The sequence below is a fragment of the Haliotis rufescens genome, unplaced genomic scaffold, assembly GCF_023055435.1.
Source record: "Haliotis rufescens isolate VD_foot unplaced genomic scaffold, xgHalRufe1.0.p SCAF_36, whole genome shotgun sequence".
Classification (NCBI taxonomy): domain Eukaryota; kingdom Metazoa; phylum Mollusca; class Gastropoda; order Lepetellida; family Haliotidae; genus Haliotis; species Haliotis rufescens.
In genome coordinates, this window is record NW_025964068.1 from 3,649,273 (window position 1) to 3,673,079 (window position 23,807).

Sequence of the window (23,807 nt, forward strand, 5' to 3'; positions counted from 1 at the left end):
CACTCACCCTCTCCTACACACAGACAGACACACCTACCAATATACCTAGTCACTTACCCTCTCCCTCTCACACACACACACCTACCAATATACCCACAGTCACTCACCCTCTCCCTCTCACACACACACACACACACCTACCAATATAGCCAGTCACTCACCCTCTCCCACACACAGACAGACACACCTACCAATATACCTAGTCACTTACCCTCTCCCTCTCACACACACACACCTACCAATATACCCACAGTCACTCACCCTCTCCCTCTCACACACACACACCTACCAATATACCCACAGTCACTCACCCTCTCCCTCTCTCACACACACACACACACCTACCAATATACCCACAGTCACTCACCCTCTCCCTCTCTCACACACACACCTACCAATATACCCACAGTCACTCACCCTCTCTCACACACACAGACAGACACACCTACCAATATACCCACAGTCACTCACCCTCTCCCTCTCTCACACACACACCTAACAATATACCCACAGTCACTCACCCTCTCTCACACACACAGACAGACACACCTACCAATATACCTAGTCACTTACCCTCTCCCTCTCACACACACACACCTACCAATATACCCACAGTCACTTACCCTCTCCCCCTCACACACACACACCTACCAATATACCCACAGTCACTTACCCTCTCCCCCTCACACACACACACCTACCAATATACCCACAGTCACTTACCCTCTCCCCCTCACACACACACACCTACCAATATACCCACAGTCACTTACCCTCTCCCCCTCACACACACACACCTACCAATATACCCACAGTCACTTACCCTCTCCCTCTCACACACACACACCTACCAATATACCCACAGTCACTTACCCTCTCCCCCTCACACACACACACCTACCAATATACCCACAGTCACTCACCCTCTCTCTCACACACACACACACACACACACACACACACACACACCTACCAATATACCCACAGTCACTCACCCTCTCCCTCTCTCACACACACACCTACCAATATACCCACAGTCACTCACCCTCTCTCACACACACAAACAGACACACCTACCAATATACCTAGTCACTCACCCTCTCCCTCTCACACACACACACCTACCAATATACCCACAGTCACTCACCCTCTCCCTCACACACACACACACACACGCAGTCACTCCCACACACACACACACACACACACACACACACACACACACACACACACACACACACACACACACACACACACACACACACACACACCTACCAATATACCCACAGTCACTCTCCCTCTCACTCATTATGAGTAAACATGAAAGTAATATGTTGCAGTGTGCAATATTAGCAATAGTCAGTTTAGGTTGCCAGATTAATATGTGCAGCTGCAAACCGATTGGGTTTTTTTATAGTTTTTCCTGGTAATCATGAAAAGTTTCATATTTTGTTACTGTATATGGACATGAGACATTAAGTTACCATGACAATTAGTCTTCCCCATCTGCTGACAGTTGACTTCATCAGTGTGCTCACGCCTACAGGTAGGAACCTACAATAGCACAAGTCTCTCTCTGGTAGATCTACTGAACCTTCAGACAAAGTTCCGCACAGTGAAGTCAGATTGTGACTCAGCTTGTCTGGCGTGCCAGAGGTCATCCAACAACTTTGATGCTTTCACATACAAGCCTGGTTCCTTCAACCTTGTTGGTGAGTTGTCTCCCTTTGTTGGGCTTCAGTCCCACTGAAGAGTCAAAATCAATGTGAGCTCAATTGGGGTCACATGGGGCTAGGTTAGTTGAGGTTACATCAGTTTAAGTGGGGTCAACAGGGGTCACATGGGGCTAGGTTAGTTGAGGTTACATCAGTTGAAGTGGGGTCGACAGGGGTCACATAGGGCTAGGTCAGTTGAGGTTACATCCGTTTAAGTGGGGTCAACAGGGGTCACATGGGGCTAGGTCAGTTGAGGTTACATCAGTTGAAGTGGGGTCAATGGGGGTCACATGGGGCTTGGGTAATCGGGATTACATCTGTTTAAGTGGGGTCAATGGGGGTCACATGGGGCTTGGGTAATCGGGATTACATCTGTTTAAGTGGGGTCAATGGGGGTCACATGGGGCTTGGGTAATCGGGATTACATCTGTTTAAGTGGGGTCAATGGGGGTCACATGGGGCTTGGGTAATCGGGATTACATCTGTTTAAGTGGGGTCACATTGGGGCTAGGTAGCACATTTTATGGGACATGTAAATGTAAAATAATTCCACATAATTTGTTTTGCAGGTTTAGTGCCTTTGTAAACATATTACAGAGGTAAACTGGAGGTGTAACAATATGGTTTGGGCGCAATTCATATCCTGATTCTGTGGATAGGATACGATTCATATCCCGATACAGTATACTTTTATTTGACAAGTTGATATTCTTTCTTTCTGCAGGTGAATCACAGCCCTGAATCATTTGTTTTTTAAATTCCAGAGATCAAAGACGGGATATTGTAGGGCAGAATCATATTGGTAGAGGGCACTGGGAATGTTATGCTATTTATAGCCAACTGGGTAATACTAGAGAATCTGCACAAGCTGGTAGTTGAACATTTCCTGGTATTATTCACATGTTTTTACACCAAAATAACTTGTAATGAAATGTATCGTATGTATCGCGATACAGGGGTCATAAATGGATGTCTTGCAATCTCATTAAAATCAGATCTTAGCTCTCACTATCACTAAACAAAGATCTGAGGACATCCCATTACAGGTCAAGTTAGAACGACCTTTCAACCGACCAATCAAAGCCTCGCTTACCAGATCATTGAAGTGACAGTCGGAATGTGTTTTCTAAACATGCAACCTCGAAAACAGTACGTGGGAAGCACTGCAATATATGTAATCGTAACCACATATTAGACATTCCGGATTGTTCTTTTGTTCAGTTTTTAAAAATTTTAATTGAGAACTGTGTCAACATATTTTTCAAGCGTAGTCTGAAATGGAAGTCGCCAGGTTGAAATGAGTGCCGTAAAGCTCGAGAAAGCTGCTTTCTAATTGGCTGATGTCAACTTCTTGTTCTTCGTTTCAGAGGTTGGTCAAAGCTGACGTGACCCATAATGGGATGTCCTCAGATCTTTGTTTAGCTGCAGCGAGAACTTAGATATGATTTTAGTGAGATTGGATGTCTTGTATCATGGGCCTCGTATCATGATACAATACTGTATTGCTGTATCGTTACACCACTATAGTAAATTAAAAAACTATCAAAGAAAGATGATTCTGTTTGAAAAGAACATGATATTGGTTGAACTGCAGGACATTTATTCCTACCATTTTCTTCCTAGGTTTATTTGATGTCCACCGAAAAGGCGCCACACCCTTCACATGTGGAGACATAAACCAGAAACATGGCTTTGAGCTCCTGGAAGCATTTAACTATGCTGTCGATTATGTCAACCAAAAGCAAGGAATCTTTGAAGGCAAACTCAATGGGATTGATCTTGGCGCCATTGGTCTGGACGTCTGCCAGAGCCCAACGCGTGCCGCCAACCTTGTTGCCAACATCCACAGTGGCAACATCAACTTGAGGAAGCAGGGTGTAACTGTCAACCCTAAAAACTTTGATGTCTATATAGGGACATTTGAAACGAAGGCATCCATCCGAGTTGCTGATGTTCTCGACGCTCTGTCTATCCCGCAGATAAGCTATGGTGCTACCAGCTTGGAGCTCCGAGATTCGCGGACACATCGGTACTTCCTGCGTACTGTTCCAGCGGATGATAAACAAGCACGAGCCATCATCTCATACCTGAAGAGGTTTAAGATTGACAATGTTCAGGTGATCAGCACATTCGACAGTGTAGGTGAACAGGGAAAAGATGAGTTCCTGCGTCTCGCATACTTGAATCGTATCTGTGTCTCACAGAACATCACCATAGGTAAAAATGGTCCTGTGCTCCGGTCTGAGGCATCCTTGACCCTTCAGGCAATCGCTAATAACACTTACGCTAAGGTGGTCGTCCTGTTTGTAGATGATCCGCGTGCTATCCTCCTGGCTGCTGAAGATGACGACAACATCCGAGGACAGTACTTCTTTATCGGGACCGACAAGTGGGGCATGGATGTCGACCTCCTGAATGGGCTTGACAGACTCATTCGGAACCGAAAAGCCGTGACATTTGACGTGGAAACAGCTGATTTACCTGGGTTTGATCAGTACCTGGAATCAAAGATCCCCTCCAATTACAAGGACAATCCATGGTTTGATGAATTCTTCCAGGAGGTTCACAACTGCTACCTCACCAGCCCAACCTCAGAGTTTTCCAAGCCCTGTACTGCCAGTAATCGGGGTATCCCCCGATCTAATGGCTATATACAGGACCCATATGTTCTCTATGTGGTGAATGCAGTGTTCTCAGCAGCTCTCGGGATCCATCACGCTGTGGCGGAGGTGTGTGGCAACGACTACGCCTTCCCCTGCTCCCTCATCAGGAACAGTGGCGAGAGGAGACAGAGAATCTTCCGCAACATCAAGGAAAAGGCAAGATTCGAGGATGCCACGGGACAACCATTCTACTTTACAAATGGAGGGGAGAGTGACCGAGGCTACCACATCTATGAGCCGATCCCAAACCCTGTAGGACCAGGGTATATCTACAAGAACGTAAGTCGCGTAGATCATGCACAGTGGTTGTTGAGTGCTTAAAGTGGTTCCTCATCATGCCTAAGCCCATTCTTGCTGCTGTTCATGTATATGGCTTAAATTCATGTCAGTATCGGCATCAGCATGAGTGTTAATTATAGAAGTTGTCGATCATTCTTGTTACAAGTATTAACTTGCCGGATACTTACTATGCCAGTCATAGAGACACAGCCAAGGTTTTTTTGTGATTTGAATCATTTTGGAACATTTTTTATTGTCATAACAACAAAGACGTACGTTAGGGGACTCCTTATTTGCATCCTGATTTTAGTTGAGTGGGGTGTTTTGTAGGACTAGCTTTACAGATCCATCAGAACTCCAATCACAAACATGGACAAATGTAAAAATGCAGTTTAAAACCTTTTAAAAAGCACCCAACCTGAATCATTCACTTATTGTTACTTACGCTCAATGACCTGTGAATGTTCACTCAAAGCACAAAGAGCAGAAGGTTGGTGGTTTGACCCTTGGCCGCATCATACCAAAAGACATTAACATATGGTTCTTGTTGTTACCCTGGCTGCATGTTTTACTTCACCTCGCCCCATCCCACCTCACCTAACTCAAAGCATGAGTTTTACTTCACCTCGCCCCACCTTACCTCACCTAACTCAAAGCATGAGTTTTACTTCACCTCGCCCCACCTCCACCTAACCTAACTCAAAGCATGAGTTTTACTTCACCTCGCCCCAGCTTACCTCACCTAACTCAAAGCATGAGTTTTACTTCACCTCGCCCAACCTTACCTCACCTAACTCAAAGCATGAGTTTTACTTCAGCCTCCCCCACCTCACCTCACCTAACTCAAAGCATGAGTTTTACTTCACCTCGCCTCACCTCACCTCACCTAACTCAAAGCATGAGTTTTACTTGTCCTCGCCCCACCTCACCTCACCTAACTCAAAGCATGAGTTTTACTTCACCTCGCCCCACCTCACCTAACCTAACTCAAAGCATGAGTTTTACTTCACCTCGCCCCACCTCACCTCACCTAACTCAAAGCATGAGTTTTACTTCACCTCGCCCCACCTCACCTCACCTAACTCAAAGCATGAGTTTTACTTCACCTCGCCCCATCCCACCTCACCTAACTCCAAGCATGAGTTTTACTTCACCTCGCCCCAGTTTACCTCACCTAACTCAAAGCATGAGTTTTACTTCAGCCTCCCCCACCTCACCTCACCTAACTCAAAGCATGAGTTTTACTTCACCTCGCCCCACCTCACCTCACCTAACTCAAAGCATGAGTTTTACTTCACCTCGCCCCACCTCACCTCACCTAACTCAAAGCATGAGTTTTACTTCACCTTGCCCCACCTCACCTCACCTAACTCAAAGCATGAGTTTTACTTCACCTTGCCCCACCTCACCTAACCCAACTCAAAGCATGAGTTTTACTTCACCTCGCCCCACCTTACCTCACCTAACTCAAAGCATGAGTTTTACTTCACCTCGCCCCATCCCACCTCACCTAGCTCAAAGCATGAGTTTTACTTCACCTCGCCCCAGCTTACCTCACCTTACTCAAAGCATGAGTTTTACTTCACCTTGCCCCACCTCACCTCACCTAACTCAAAGCATGAGATAGGTGATATCCACGATATCTTTCCTAACTTCACCAAGCAGTATGTGGCTTTGTTTCCATGTAAATGTTATGACTTATTTAACTTTCATGTCACATTTTACAAAAATACCCATTGAAAAATAAAGAATTTAATATACTTTCTCATCAAACGAACCCAATTCTTTACAATTTACACACAAAAAAGATTTTAAAGGGTCTGGTTTGCTTTACTTGTTTCGTCATGACACCCAACAATGCCCAAGGTTTGAAACTATGTGTAAACCTGGGAGTACAAGCATGGCCGAGGTGTAAGTGAAGCAGTGGCTCTCTGAGTGTACCGCAATAAGTACTGGGTAATGTTATTGGAGAACATCTATTGCACATTAACCAATGCAATTTTATATTGTTACATCCCTAAAAGATTTGAAAATGACAAAATGTACATGATGCCAAAATAGTTTCTTGACCTACCGTATATGACCGTAGGTAAGCAGAATTTTGAGGACTAGATTCTGTAGAAAGCGGTCGTAAAAAACATTACATCGTATTGGTTCAGGTGATTGGACAACGCCATAACAAACTTTGTCAATGAAAATGTGATTTTTTTTATTCAACATCACTAGACATGGGGATTTACCATTTCAATTGTATTTCTCGTTATGCTAAACGAGGTGGAGATGACCAACACAACAGTACATGCTCTGCCCACCTAGCACGATCTACGATGCACGTTTCAGAGTTTGAAACAAGATTACAATTGTAGTTGTTTATGATTCATAGTGTTAAAAGAAATATTGAGTGTTTGAAAAAACATTGTAATCCTTCAGCGATTTCAGGTGAATAAGAGACCATATGATAGATTCATATATGGTCTGGGTGAACGAACGGGAATAACAAACTTGGTTGTCATAAAGATGAAATTTGACATTAATCTTCACTAGACATGATTTACCATTTAAGTTACATTTCCTGCTCTCCAAGGCATTGTTTTATGTGATTACCTTGTGTATTGTGTTTTTTATATTTTCTGACTGAGTTTTTTCTGTTTCCAGGTGGGCAGTTACAATGACACCAATTATCTGAAGTTGGACATCCGCTATGAAATCACTGAAAGGTCCGTCTGTCAGCCAGAGCAAGTGTGTTCATGTGTCTTCCCTGACTACCAGCCATCTCGATACATGTTGAAGGATAATCAGAACGATCTAAATCTCGTCTTCATCGCAGACATACACTCAAAAGACCCCAAAAACCTATTTGGCTGCGGTGCCATCAACACTGGCCCCCAGTTCCAGAACCTCATGGCATTCTTCTACGCTATCGAGTCAGTGAACAACAACACAAACCGGCGCTTCCCAACATCTCTGCAGTTTGGAGGCCTGGCTCTGGACACCTGCAACCAGCAGCATCGACTCGGGCAGGATCTCTACAGCTTAATGAGTGGGGAGGGGTTTTGTGGAACAGGTCAGCTGGGACAAGTTATCGCCCCTTCCACCATTGTGGCTGTTATAGCAGACGGCAGCTCCACAGCTCTCCCTGTCAGCAGTATGTTGTCCCCACTGAATGTTACAACCTTGAGTCAGAGTGCAACCACTGTCGAGCTGAGTAGCCAACAGTTCCATCCCTACTTTCTACGTACTGTGCCACCAGATAACATTCAAGCTATTGTCATGCTACAGATTATGAAGCAGTTTAACTGGGACTATGCCACTGTTGTTTATTCCACTATACCATATGGAATCGCAGCTAAAGATACTCTTCTCCTGCAAGCCAATGCTGCAGGATCATCTGCCTGTATCTCGGCCCTCGAAGGCATGAAACTGGGAGCAACCTTGTCAGATGCAGAACGAATCCTTGACAACCTCAGTCAACAGGTAGGATCAAGAGTAGTCATTCTGTTCACAACCCCTGAGCACTCACGTCTGCTTCTACAGGCCACAAGGTCTAAGGGCCTCGCAGGACGGTTCATCTGGCTCGCTAGTGACTATTGGGCCAGCAGTCAGTATATTGTAAACGGGTACGAAGCTGAGGCTAGTGGGGCTGTGACAATTCAAATCCGCTCAGAGGAAGTCCAAGCCTTTAAGACATACATGAAGTCCTTGACCTTAAATAATCGTCGTGGAATTCCCGACGACTGGTTTGAGGAGCTGTACCAGACTATCCACAAGTGTCGTCTGCTCAGTGCTGCTTTGAAGAAAGATTACTCCAGCATCTGTACCGGGCAGGAGATGATCACAGATGACATGATCCCCGAAGATCCCTTCATCCTTCATACCATCATCTCTGTGTACATCACTGCATATGGACTGAACAACCTGGAAGAGTGTCGCAATGTCCCCCAGCTCGACATCTCAGCCTGCTTGGCTCTCCAGGAAAATCGGAGACGGGAGTTGATCTACAACAGCATCCTGAACTCTCAGTTGACAGTGCCAGCTCAAGAACTAAGTGGGAGTTCCTTCAGCTTCAGGTTTACAGAAGGGAGGTATGGTGATGTTGGCTACGACATCCTCAACTACTACCGGGATGCTGGTGTTAAGAAGTACGACTACACCAAGGTGAGTTAGGTTGTTGTTTACAGCATTTATGTCTTGTCCTACAAGGTGACAGTTGATTGGTCAATTTGTTATATTTGTTGCAGCATAAAGCATCAAGCAATGCTATTCCTTCTACTTACTTTGGCTCAGTGGTAACATGTTTACAGGATGTTTCTAGACTTGATACAAAAACTTTACAGACATTAAGTACATGAACAGAAAGTATAACATTTACGGTAAATTTTTAACTTCTGCCATTCCAGATCGGCTCTTACCAAGGTGTGTTGACTCTTGATAAAAGCAAATACACTGGTTCCGGTATCCTGGATACCAGTGGAGTGGTGCCCATCTCCCAGTGCCCGGCAGGGAACCCCTGTACCTGCCTCAGACAGGATGGTGTTGGCACCCACACCTACACCCGCCAGTCGTCGACCAGTGCCACCTCCTACACCAGTGCCATCTACATCCTGAAGGAGGATGGCAACTACTACAACTCTCTCACTGACCAGCTCGTAGAGGTCAACAAAGTGCCCACTGTGGTCGGGCGCTTCACCGACATCTGGGCCATCATCGTGGCAACCATTGCAGCCATTGGATGCTTCATCACGGCCTGCATGTTCATATACCTCCTGGTCGTCTACCCAAACCGTGGTGGCACATCCATCCTCGGCTACACCCTCTGTTTTGGCATCATCCTTCTCTATGCTCTCGTCTTCGCCTTCATTGCTCACGCCAACACCGAGATCTGTGGGTTGAGGAGGTTTGGTCTTGGATTTGTGTATGCGTTATGCTATGGTTCCTTGTTTGTAAAGTTGCTGGACTGCTGGAGAACCCAGGACAAGGAGGAGATGGACAACGTGAAGTATAACAAACTGGGCCGTCCGTGTGGACTGTTCCTGGTGGTCCTACTTCTCATCCTAGTGCAGGTTATCATCAATGCAGAGTGGCTGATCTTGGTGCCTCCAGAAACCGTCCGTGTGCTCTACAACAACCAGCTGTGGCCCAGATGCACACCCGATGACTTTTACGATGAGAGTCTTGTCTTGTCCCTCGTTTACGTCATGCTTCTTATAGCTCTGTCTGTTATATTTGGCTTTGCAACATTCAGGAAGTCCAAGAATCATTACGAATCTCGCTGGATCCTGGGTATTGCAGTGCTCAGCATCCCGTGTTGGGTGATCTGGTGTCTGGTGGCCACCATTGGTGTGTACAAGGTGCGCGATGCTGCTGTGGCTGTGGGGCTCCTCATCAACGCGACGTTCATGCTGTTGCTAGGTCCCCTGAGGAAGCTGTACCTACTCAACAAATACCAGGCCTTGATTGAAGAGGAAGAAAAGGAATACATGGCCAGTCAGGGACCAGGTAGTTGATGATATTCATAAGGGGCTCACTATTCATACAATGTTATGGTGTGGCCAAACCATTGCTTGTGTCAGAATATTTCTTTAGTCAGCAAGACGTGCAATCCTTTTCTCTGCCAAACAAAATCATTTTTTCAACTACAACACATTTTTTCTCATTAACACACTCATTAGTAAAATTATGACATATTCATATATGAATAAACACTCAAGTTGTAGTTCTGGTTCTGTGGATTTCAAAATATGTGTTATGTCGTGTTTACAGTTTAAACATTTCACTGAAATTAAACAATCAGCAGCAGGGGCTTTTCTTAAATTATATTTATGTAATAGGAATGGTAATATTTATAGGGTAGAACTGCTGCCAGGGATAGTGAGCGTGATAAGACTCTTGAAAGTGAATTTATGTTTGTTTGTTTATTGTTCAACACCGCTCAAAGCAATATTCCAGCTATGTGATGGTGGTCTGTAAATAATCAAGTCTGGGCCGACAATCCAGTGATTGATATCATGAGCATCAACCCACACAATTGGGATTGATGACTTGCATCAACCAAATAAGCCCACTCAATCCCGATAATCGCCTCTATTACGACAAGCATAGTCGCCTCTTATGACAAGCATGGGTTGCTGAAGGCAAATTCTAACCCAGACATGTGAATTTATGTGAAATTGTGTGCATTTTAAGTCTTTGTGTATACACAACATGTTCTAACAGTAAGTTGCATCTGGTTACAGAGTATGCCTCATATGGCCGACAGTATGACAACGTTGGCAGGTTCCATGAGGGGTCGTTACACGGTAGCTCCCATGGCAGCACGTACCCCAGACAGAAATATGCTGCCAGCTTGAATGGAACACAGCGGTCAACAGGCTCCGCATATAACCCATACGCTGACCCCAACCACAGGGGTGAGTGTACAGAGTGTGCTAGTATATAACCCATACACTGACCCCAACCACAGGGGTGTGTGTACAGAGTGTGCTAGTATATGACCCATACGCTGACCCCAACCACAGGGGTGAGTGTACAGAGTGTGCTAGTATATAACCCATACGCTGACCCCAACCCTAGGGGCGCGTGTACAGAGTGTGCTAGTATATAACCCATACGCTGACCCCAACCACAGGGATGTGTGTACAGAGTGTGCTAGTATATAACCCATATGCTGACCCCAACCACAGGGGTATGTGTACAGAGTGTGCTAGTATATAACCCATACGCTGACCCCAACCACAGGGATGTGTGTACAGAGTGTGCTAGTATTTAACCCATACGCTGACCCCAACCCTAGGGGTGTGTGTACAGAGTGTGCTAGTATTGAACCCATACGCTGACCCCAACCCTAGGGGTGAGTGTACAGAGTGTGCTAGTATATAACCCATACGCTGACCCCAACCCTAGGGGCGCGTGTACAGAGTGTGATAGTATATAACCCATACGCTGACCCCAACCACAGGTACATGTGTACAGAGTGTGCTAGTATATAACCCATACGCTGACCCCATCCACAGGGGTGTGTGTACAGAGTGTGCTAGTATATGACCCATACGCTGACCCCAACCACAGGGGTGAGTGTACAGAGTGTGCTAGTATATGACCCATATGCTGACCCCAACCACAGGGGTGTGTGTACAGTGTGTGCTAGTATATAACCCATACGCTGATCCCATCCACAGGGGTGTGTGTACAGAGTGTGCTAGTATATGACCCATACGCTGACCCCAACCACAGGGGTGTGTGTACAGAGTGTGCTAGTATATAACCCATATGCTGACCCCAACCACAGGGGTGAGTGTACAGAGTGTGCTAGTATATAACCCATTCGCTGACCCCAACTACAGGGATGTGTGTACAGAGTGTGCTAGTATATAACCCATATGCTGACCCCAACCACAGGGGTATGTGTACAGAGTGTGCTAGTATATAACCCATACGCTGACCCCAACCACAGGGGTGTGTGTACAGTGTGTGCTAGTATATAACCCATACGCTGACCCCATCCACAGGGGTGTGTGTACAGAGTGTGCTAGTATATGACCCATATGTTGACCCCAACCACAGGGACATGTGTACAGAGTGTGCTAGTATATAACCCATACGCTTACCCCAACTACAGGGCTGAGTGTACAGAGTGTGCTAGTATATAACCCATACGCTGACCCCAACCACAGGGATGTGTGTACAGAGTGTGCTAGTATATAACCCATATGCTGACCCCAACCACAGGGGTATGTGTACAGAGTGTGCTAGTATATAACCCATACGCTGACCCCAACCACAGGGATGTGTGTACAGAGTGTGCTAGTATATAACCCATACGCTGACCCCAACCACAGGGGTGTGTGTACAGTGTGTGCTAGTATATAACCCATACGCTGACCCCACCCACAGGGGTGTGTGTACAGAGTGTGCTAGTATATGACCCATACGCTGATCCAATCCACAGGGGGGTGTGTACAGTGTGTGCTAGTATATGACCTATATGCTGACCCCAACCACAGGGGTGTGTGTACAGTGTGTGCTAGTATATAACCCATACGCTGATCCCATCCACAGGGGTGTGTGTACAGAGTGTGCTAGTATATGACCCATACGCTGACCCCAACCACAGAGGTGTGTGTACAGAGTGTGCTAGTATATGACCCATATGCTGACCCCAACCACAGGTGTGTGTGTACAGAGTGTGCTAGTATATGACCCATATGCTGATCCCATCCACAGGGGTGTGTGTACAGAGTGTGCTAGTATATGACCCATACGCTGACCCCAACCACAGGGGTGTGTGTACAGAGTGTGCTAGTATATGACCCATATGCTGACCCCATCCACAGTCGCTATTTAGAGAGGAGTCCATGAGTAGCACCAGAATGGGAGGATCATAGGTTTCAATACAATTATTAGGATGATTTGTGTTTTTACTTAGTCTGTCAGCACCATCAATATGATCAACCTGCATGTGGGTTTCACCAGAGCGTGTATCACCATAGGGGGAAACATTAATCTGCAGAACTTTAGGTTTTCCTGACATTCTGGAAATTCAGTATTGTTCAAGGCATTCCCTCACCAGTTTCAAATATTCACGCCATGTCTTCAGTTTAAAAAAGCTCGGAGTTATTTCTAACTTTTTATAGTTGAAGTATAGATAGTGCCTCAGTCGATATGCTGATAGTTCTGTATGTAGTTGTCTTTGCTTAAACATTGAAGTTTCTTTGTTTTCCAGAGGAGCGAGAGATCCAGCAGTAGGTCTACCGGTGCCCCAGAAATACTTCAACTGGGAGACTCCTGTAAGCAAGAAGATGTGAACAAATATATTGAAAAACTGTGATGGGGAGAATCATTGGAATATTTTGTTTATATACAAGTACAATGTATTGTATATCTAGACTTGACATGGTTGTCTCTGAATTGAAAGATTTGAATTCAAAGTGGTTATAACACTGAATATCACTACAACCGTCCTAATTGTCATTGAGGGCACAAGCAGTTACTAGAAACATGAACATTAGTTTCCTTAAGCCTTAAGTAAAGCATGAGCGTGACTAATTCATTTAAAAATCTTTAAACGGTATGACACTGTCTCAGTGGTCAGGGTCAAACGTGTCATGAGAAATTCCCACATGATGTGAAGAGCTGAATGAGTGCTGAAGTTCGTGAGGAACGTGTTATTTAGGCCAGACTGCTTTAATGCCTTGTTTCATAGGACTATGTCCCAAAGCAAAGACAAAATAAAAACATGAATAATTCCATTGAAAAAAACTTGGATGTTTAGATTTACAATTTCCACTATTTTGTACTTTTTGACTTAATAAAGTGTAGACTTGTTCTTTTAACAAGAACATAAATTGGTCTGGCCTTGCCAATAATATATATATATACATATTTGTACATTTGTATTTGTATCATTCACAAGGACTTTGTTTGTACAATCGCATATAAGTCATACAGCTCATACAGTCATCATCAGATGTTATGTTGTAGTTTGGGAACATATTTGCCAAATTATTTTAGCAGATGAGCGATTATTCAAATTTTGTATATACACCCCTTTTTAATAGAAATAAACATTTATATTTTGTATAAATAACCTGTCTTGACTTAGTATACATTCTGTCAATAAGGGTGGCCAGTGGTTCAAGTGGGCACTCACATATCAAAGCCCTGGGTTATAATTTTCACAACACATGCTTGTCTTAACAGGATGGGGTGGCCAGGTTAGCTGACTTGATTGTGCAGATAGATGCTCTGAGTCAATCACTGGATTGTCTGGTCCTGCCTCATCTACAGAGCGCTGTCACATAGCTGGAATTTGCTGAACAGCAAACAAACATCATATGCCTGAGGCCCGGGTTTGATTCCCATCATCATGTGTGAACCCATTTTGGTGCCCCAATTAGACATTAGTTCAACACTGCTAAAAGCAGTGGCAACCAGAACACTTGGTGCTAACAGAACCCATGACAAGAGCAGCTTCATACTGAGATCAGCTCAACATGCTGTGCTATATTCCAGCTGTATGACATTGTCCTGTAAATAATCAAGTGTGAACCAGTCAAACCAGTGATTTATATTGTCAGCAATGATCAACACTGTTGGGGTACGATGACAAACTTCCAACCAGGTCACTGTGCCTGACACCTCATTCTTTAAGTCATTATATGATGCTGGGGACATATACTCAACAACAAAAGTTCCTGTGACAGCAATATTTTAGTGTATTTTTCAAACAACTAAAGTTTCGTTTTCAATATTGTAGTACATGTATGAAATCAAGTCACAAAAACGCAACTGCCACGGAAAAGCATGCATTCCATGCAAAAGTTTACTTTTATGCAAGCCGCATGCATTTCACAACCCAAGAATGGGTATAAAAATATGTGCGTTAACGGGATTCCATATGCATTGTTTAGCATTGTGCTGACAACAACCACTCAGAAAAACAACAAAATTACGCAATAATTCAACATTACGAAATGCCAAGCCTGTCCAAAAATGAGCATCTGCGAGCCATTGGTATGCTTGAAGCAGGATCAAGTCAACGTGATGTTGCAAGACAATTTAACGTCCACAGAAACACCATTTGGTGTTTATGGCAACGTTGGCAACAGACGAATGCAGTCAGACCGGCTCGCTCCCCTGATCTCTCACCAATCGAGCACATGTGGGATGAGATAGATCAGCGCCTTCGACGTCAACTAAGTGTTCCACAGACACTCCAGGAACTTCGAAACATGCTCCAGCAGATATGGACAGATATCCCACAGGACTTTGTGCGACGCCTGGTCCATTCCATGAGACGAAGATGTGTTGCTTGCATCGCAACCATAGGTGGACACACGCTATTGATTTGTAAATTGACATTTTGGCATGTTCATGTTTTTTTATGAAATCATGCATTTTCTGAAGTCAGTATGGCAAATTAAACCATTTGAACACTTACAGGAGTCTTTTATCTGTTGCAAACCGAAATTGTTTCAGATTTGGTAAAAAACATAACTTTGCATTAAATCTTATTCAATGTCAAAGGAACTTTTGTTGTTCAGTATATTTAACCCGGCATCCCCATAGGGTTTATACAGAGACAGTTGAACTCCAATGCCTGCATTAGTTAATCTATAGGAAGCAGACACACCGGAGGTGATTCCTTACAATGACAGGGGGACCAATGTGACACAGAGACCTCCAGGGACACAAGATGGATGAGACTGGGATTTCCTGGGACCCAAGCTGGGTCAGACTGGGATCTCTTGGGACACAAGATGGATGAGACTGGGATCTCCAGGGACACAAGCTCGATCAGAATGGGACCTCCAGGGACACCAACTGGGTCAGACTGGGACCTCTTGGGACACCAACTGGGTCAGACTGGGACCTCTTGGGACACAAACTGGGTCAGACTGGGACCTCCAGGGACACAAGCTGGATCAGACTGGGATCTCCAGGGATAACAACTGGATCAGACTGGGACCTCCAGAGACACCAACTGGGTCAGACTGGGATCTCTTGGGACACAAGATGGATGAGACTGGGATCTCCAGGGACACAAGCTGGATCAGAATTGGACCTCCAGGGACACCAGCTGGGTCAGACTGGGACCTCCAGGGACACCAGCTGGGTCAGACTGGGACCTCCAGGGACACCAACTGGGTCAGACTGGGACCTCCAAGGACACCAACTGGGTCAAACTGGGATCTACTGGGACCCAAGCTGGATCAGACTGGGACCTCCAGGGACACCAGCTGGGTCAGACTGGGACCTCCAGGGACACAAGCTGGGTCAGACTGGGATCTACTGGGACCCAAGCTGGGTCAGACTGGGATCTCTTGGGACACAAGCTGGATCAGACTGGGACCTCCAGGGACACCAACTGGGTCAGACTGGGACCTCCAGGGACACAAGCTGGGTCAGACTGGGACCTCCAGGGACACCAACTGGGTCAGACTGGGATCTCCAGGGACACCAACTGGGTCAGACTGGGATCTCCAGGGACACCAACTGGGTCAGACTGGGACCTCCAGGGACACCAACTGGGTCAGACTGGGACCTCCAGGGACACCAACTGGGTCAGACTGGGATCTCCAGGGACACCAACTGGGTCAGACTGGGACCTCCAGGGACACCAACTGGGTCAGACTGGGACCTCCAGGGACACAAGCTGGGTCAGACTGGGACCTCCAGGGATAACAACTGGATCAGACTGGGACCTCCAGGGACACCAACTGGGTCAGACTGGGATCTCCAGGGACACCAACTGGGTCAGACTGGGATCTCCAGGGACACCAACTTAGTCAGACTGGGACCTCCAGGGACACCAACTGGGTCAGACTGGGATCTCCAGGGACACCAACTGGGTCAGACTGGGATCTCCAGGGACACCAACTTAGTCAGACTGGGATCTCCTGGGACACAAGCTGGGTCAGACTGGGATCTCCAGGGACACCAGCTGGGTCAGACTTGGACCTCCAAGGACACCAGATGGGTCAGACTGGGACCTCTTGGGACACAACCTCGGCCAGATTGTGACCTCCTAGTATTATAGGCATTCGATTGTATAATTAAGTACATGGTTATTGATTTTTATTGGTCACATGTGGGTGAGAGGTTAAGGTGTTTGCAGTTCATGAAAAAGGTTTCCTGACTTACTTGCTGACTTGCCGTACAGGTGGTCTCTTGCTCAAGCAACAGGGGTTGGTACATCTCCCCGAGGCAAGAGTGTACACTAGCATGTATCAAAGTCTAGTTTTCACCCTTACATCTTAAATCTACTTTTCCATGCTAACACAGACACGCTCGGGATTGGACTATTGCATATATGGATAGCCCAAACAGATAACATTATACAAAATCAGCATCCGGTTCCGTTGGTCGATATTTTGCTGAAATTATTCCTGCAAATAAGCGAATACAACTATTTTTGAAGTTTTTCAAAGTTTCCAAGTACAGTCCACTCGCCCAAGTACTTATATTGCCTTTTCATACATTTTATTGCGTTTTAAGCCTCTATTTTTGTAAGAGCGAAATGAGTATCAATAGCATGACTAAGTACATTTACTGTGGTAATCTGTCATTTTTTTGTCAGCGATGAAATCTGGAATCTGATCGACCAGTAACAGAGCTGTCAGGAAGCGAGACTAACGAATGAACAAGCAGGAAATATTCTTGCGACCTTTAGGACATACACTCTTCAAAAAAAGAAACGCAAAGGTAGTATGTAGTTCACTGAACCGGACTAAACAAATATATATATATATATATATATATATATATATATATATATATATATATATAATAAAATAATAAAGTCCACGTTAGTCCATCATCTTCTTTATATCAGTTTCAGACATAGTACTTTCGCTGTCTCATGACAGCTCTTCAGTGTAACTGACAATGACATATAATGACGTCATACTTATGATGACGTCATAAATTACAACTGTGACGTCATAATGTATTTACACACTCCAGCGACGACACCAAGTAATTTAACAATTGTAGGGAGACATTTGAATTAGAATATACAGTATTTGTAAAGTAACAGTGCAACATTTACGATTGAAATGACAAATCTATTAATACATTCTAGAGTTCAATTTTGGTTTCATCAATTGGATAAACATTTGTTCTTTTTCCAGTCTCAGCTGCTTGTTACTTGTATACAATTTATAAAACGGAAAAATAGTAAATTTCCCGTTTCCGCAATCATCAATGTGTTTGCTGACACCTAAGCAGCAAACATTAGGGTCTCTAATCTGCTGTTTGTGTACAGTGACTCTATCTTTTAATTCCATGCCGGTTTCACCGATGTAGTTTTCGCCGCATCCCGAACATCTCATAACATACACCACATCTTTGCTGCGGCAGTTCATGTCGGCTTTCACATTGAAACCCTTGCCATTTGCAAAAAGGAAAGTAGTACCTTCACTTATATAAAGAAGATGATGGACTAACGTGGACTTTATTATTATATATATATATATATATATATATATATATATATATATATATATATATATTGGATATATGTTATTGGAAAATGTTGGTGGCGTCAAAACGCCGCCATTGTCGATTTGCAATGTCTTGGAGAATTCGTACACTTATCCAGTCAGTGCCGAGGAGATGCAGAGCCGTGATTGCTGCCCGGGGCGGTCACACGAGATACTAAGTTCGTCGCAACCTTGTGGCCTTATGTGACATGACAATGAACAATGCCTTTGTACAACGACAGCATGTGACTATCGTGCTCCAAACGTTCATATTTGTATCTATGATATTAAATTAAATACATCGACTTTATTAGGGACAATCAATTTACTAAAAACTACCTGTGCGTTTCTGTTACATGTACATGTACAGAGTGCCTGGAACTGGGCTGCAACTCTCAGAAAGCACCAAGGAGGAGTGACAGATTACCACACCGAGTCCAAAAATACTTCAGAAAGAAAGTTTGTGATATTGGTATGCCCAACAGTAGGGATCGAAGTTGTGACCTCATGAAAATAGGCAGACTGGTGCTCTACCAATCTATCCGCCTCTACTTGTATCTGAATCTTGGTATCGAACCCATCCACTACCAGCGAAAGTGTCTGGACTTGAACCAAAGTCTTGCGGTGAAACCATGCTATACAACTTGAGGGACTTAGATCCCAGTGTCCTTGGGTACAGACACGTACAGTGCCTACCGCACACCTCGATGTTACCGAGTAATGAGGGAAAGCTGGGAGAACTGGTGAAGTCCCCTATGCTGGTTACAGCTGGGAACACTGTGGTGAAGTCCTCCATGCTGGTTACAGCTGGGATCACTGTGGTGAAGTCCCCCATGCTGGTTACAGCTGGGAACACTGTGGTGAAGTCCCCCATGCTGGTGAAGTCCCCCATGCTTGTTACAGCTGGGAACACTGTGGTGAAGTCCTCCATGCTGGTTACAGCTGGGATCACTGTGGTGAAGTCCCCCATGCTGGTTACAGCTGGGAACACTGTGGTGAAGTCCCCCATGCTGGTTACAGCTGGGAACACTGTGGTGAAGTCCCCCATGCTGGTTACAGCTGGGATCACTGTGGTGAAGTCCCCCATGCTGGTTACAGCTGGGAACACTGTGGTGAAGTCCCCCATGCTGGTTACAGCTGGGAACACTGTGGTGAAGTCCCCCATGCTGGTTACAGCTGGGAACACTGTGGTGAAGTCCCCCATGCTGGTTACAGCTGGGAACACTGTGGTGAAGTCCTCCATGCTGGTTACAGCTGGGAACACTGTGGCGAAGTCCCCCATGCTGGTTACAGCTGGGAACACTGTGGCGAAGTCCCCCATGCTTGTGAAGTTCCCCATGCTGGTTACAGCTGGGGACACTGTGGTGAAGTCCCCCATGCTGGTGAAGTTCCCCACCTGGTTACAGCTGGGGACACTGTGGTGAAGTCCCCTATGCTGGTAGAGCTGAGAACACTGTGGTGAAGTCCCCCATGCTGGTGAAGTTCCCCATGCTGGTTACAGCTGGGAACACTGTGGTGAAGTCCTCCATGCTGGTTACAGCTGGGAACACTGTGGTGAAGTCCCCCATGCTGGTTACAGCTGGGAACACTGTGGTGAAGTCCTCCATGCTGGTTACAGCTGGGAACACTATGGTGAAGTCCCCCATGCTGGTTACAGCTGGGAACACTGAGGTGAAGTCCCCCATGCTGGTTACAGCTGGGAACACTGTGGTGAAGTCCCCCATGCTGGTTACAGCTGGGAACACTGTGGTGAAGTCCCCCATGCTGGTTACAGCTGGGAACACTGAGGTGAAGTCCCCCATGCTGGTTACAGCTGGGAACACTGTGGTGAAGTCCTCCATGCTGGTTACAGCTGGGAACACTGTGGTGAAGTCCCCCATGCTGGTTACAGCTGGGAACACTGTGGTGAAGTCCTCCATGCTGGTTACAGCTGGGAACACTATGGTGAAGTCCCCCATGCTGGTTACAGCTGGGAACACTGAGGTGAAGTCCCCCATGCTGGTTACAGCTGGGAACACTGTGGTGAAGTCCCCCATGCTGGTGAAGTCCCCCATGCTGGTTACAGCTGGGAGCACTGTGGTGAAGTCCTCCATGCTGGTTACAGCTGGGAACACTATGGTGAAGTCCCCCATGCTGGTTACAGCTGGGAACACTATGGTGAAGTCCCCCATGCTGGTTACAGCTGGGAACACTGTGGTGAAGTCCTCCATGCTGGTTACAGCTGGGAACACTATGGTGAAGTCCCCCATGCTGGTTACAGCTGGGAACACTGTGGTGAAGTCCCCCATGCTGGTTACAGCTGGGAACACTGTGGTGAAGTCCTCCATGCTGGTTACAGCTGGGAACACGGCGGTGAAGTCCTCCATGCTGGTTACAGCTGGGAACACTATGGTGAAGTCCCCCATGCTGGTTACAGCTGGGAACACTATGGTGAAGTCCCCCATGCTGGTTACACTGAAGGGGAGCTCGTGTGGTGTGTTGATCGTGGTGCATGTTTGCCCAGTGGTTTGGTTTGGTTTGGCAAGCACACACACACACGCACATAAACACGCACACAAACACGCACACACAAACACCCACACACGCGCACGCACGCACACACAAACACGCACACACACACACACACACAACAAGTATTTACATATATTTATTATATTTTTTAGGGTGGGGTGGGTGAAAGTTCTGAGCCTAACTTCAAAGTGTGTAGTGTATACCCTTAATAGTAAGCATGTATAAAGCACAATACTTGCCATGCTGAGAGGCTACATTTCAACCAATACGCAACCAGGCGGCAAGTTTCTGTTGGCATCAAAGTGACTTAGTATTCTCGCATTTCTCGGTTGGTGAAAATGGACAGAATTGGCTACAGCGCTGTCATCAAATATCTGTAACTGATAAGGTTAACTCCAACTGCCATGGATGCGGACATGGTGCCAACTTCAGGGGATGGTGCTTCTTCCTTTGCCACTGTTAAGGGGTGGGCAGTGGAGTTTAATAAGAGGAGAAGAGAGAAGATGACAAAGATCACAATGACCTAGAATCACTACCATTAAGGAAATGTTGATAAATACATGACATGATTATGGATGGTCGACGACTCACCACACGTTACATAGCCCATGCAGAAGGCATGTCTCATGAGAGGGTGAACAACAGTGGCATGGGTGGCCCAGCCGTATAAGGCGCCGCGATTTGCTGTGCAGAGTTGCGTCCCTTGGGCACGCCAGGAACTTATCATTGTGGGTTCGAATCCCGGTTCGGCCCGATTATGTTTCTAGGTTTGTTAGCATCATACCCGTGCTCGTGGGTTTCACCGAAGTAGTAAACGTCCGAGACCTGCATCACTTCGGGCTTTCCTGCCACATTAAGCTGACACGCCGTGATATAACTACAATAATGTCAAAAGCGGCGTTAAACCCAACTGCAGTTACAAAACCAGATTATATTTTATTCAAAACAATGAGCCTGGGTTTTTAAAGAAAAAAAACAACCTGGCAACAACGTAATTTTGGTTGCCAGGCAATTTTTTTTTTAAAAGTCTGAAGCATCATTATTTTTTTCAGGAAAAACATTTCGGAGATAATTTTTTTTATATTGGGTGTAAATATGACGAATAAACTTCAAGTAAATATATTTTTGATGTACACAGATAGCTGGGATATAAATACACATATCAATGCGGGGTACACCAGAAATGGGCTTCACACATTGTACCCATGTGGAGAATCGACACCGGACCTTCAGCGTGAACTTCTATGCATCACCACCGCCCCTTATTAGGATATATCGATATACACACTGATTTATCTTCTGAGTAGGCGACAAACCACCTGTTGAGATCTAGACAGACCAGTGTAGTTTGATACATTTCAAAAAGGGTTGAAAAGGGAATTTATTTGTTGTGCCTGATAATCCGTAGCTACCGACCTCGCTGCCCCAGGATGGATGCCTCAACCCTATCAGTTCACAGCCAGGTGTTAATTACATTGTCTTCTTCAAACAGCTTCTGTGGCAATGATCCGGCGGCGTTTATTTGAGATCCGAAATCTCTATTAACAATCCGGAGTTTTCATAATACCAGAAAGTCTTTACATTTCTTGTACTTTTTTCATACAACTAGTTGCGGTACGAACAATTTTAATTTCTTTACGCCATAGTTTTTACAACATCCTGCTTGTAGTGGAGACCCGTCCTGTATTCCTTCAATTTGGTCTTTCAATGTGGTATCGGTTACTCGGCATCTGTTAGAGGAAGTGTGGGAAGTCGGGGGCAGGGAAGGGGCGGGAAGGTAAGAGAGAACCCGTGAATTGTACAGTGTCCGTGTATTGTCTCCGACTGTTTAATCCAAGGTAAATGTGCCTATCTATACAGAGAGGAACTTACACAGCATGTTACAAAGGCCTCATCTATTGCAGCTGCTCGCTGTTTATGCATTAAGATGCGTAATATCTGGTATGTCTAAATAATTTGTGTTTTCGCTTGAATTTGTTTCGGTTTTAAACTTGAAAGCCTTCAAAAGCCTAATCCAGTACTCGTTAAATCTTCTAAGAAAATTACTTTTGACTTTTGAATATATATTCCAATGAAAGTTCCACAACAATGCATTCACTATACGATGTGGTGGAAGGGAGACAACTCTGTTATTGTGCTATGTCGGTCGCACCTTCAGGTTCAGACTAACATCTTGTGAAATGAACATACGAACATCGTATCTTACAGGAAAAACAGTTGTTAAATTATCTTAATAAAAATATAATAAAAAGGAGCCCAGTGCCTCACTTCATTTTCAGATACTGCAGTAATCTAGGCTTGCCAAACATTATAGACTTGCATGGGTTGTATTGGATATATTCGTATCAGGGTTTGCGTGACAGACTACTTCAGGTTTAACTGTAATACATGTTTTTGTCAAAGATCGGACACAAAACGCGATAATATTGTTTCACAAATATCCATATGGGGTGTATCATTAAAATTATTTTAAAATCATAAACACGTACGTTTCACCAGTCCGTTATGTTTATTGTTTAAAACTACACCGTGAGATGGACCTCACAAGCTCTATACATTTGAGGTGACCTGATTACAGAACTCATCACAAAGTTGTTATCGTTTGTTTCTTGCTTAACGCCGCACTCAGCAATATTCCAGCCATATGACGACAGTCTGTA

The 23,807-nt window shown here is 45.2% G+C and overlaps 1 protein-coding gene across 1 annotated transcript in view; it reads left to right on the top strand.

Annotated features, from left to right (window-relative positions):
- The window catches only part of LOC124147715, a 54,449-nt gene extending 40,209 nt beyond the window's left edge, over positions 1–14,240 (top strand). The window contains exons 22-27 of the mRNA XM_048381153.1: positions 1,547–1,712; positions 3,339–4,657; positions 7,313–8,812; positions 9,055–10,153; positions 10,891–11,064; positions 13,377–14,240. Of these exons, the coding sequence (XP_048237110.1) occupies positions 1,547–1,712; positions 3,339–4,657; positions 7,313–8,812; positions 9,055–10,153; positions 10,891–11,064; positions 13,377–13,399 (4,281 nt within the window). The 3' untranslated portion in view covers positions 13,400–14,240. The remainder of the gene's footprint in view (positions 1–1,546; positions 1,713–3,338; positions 4,658–7,312; positions 8,813–9,054; positions 10,154–10,890; positions 11,065–13,376) is intronic.
- The last annotated feature ends 9,567 nt before the right edge of the window (positions 14,241–23,807 follow it).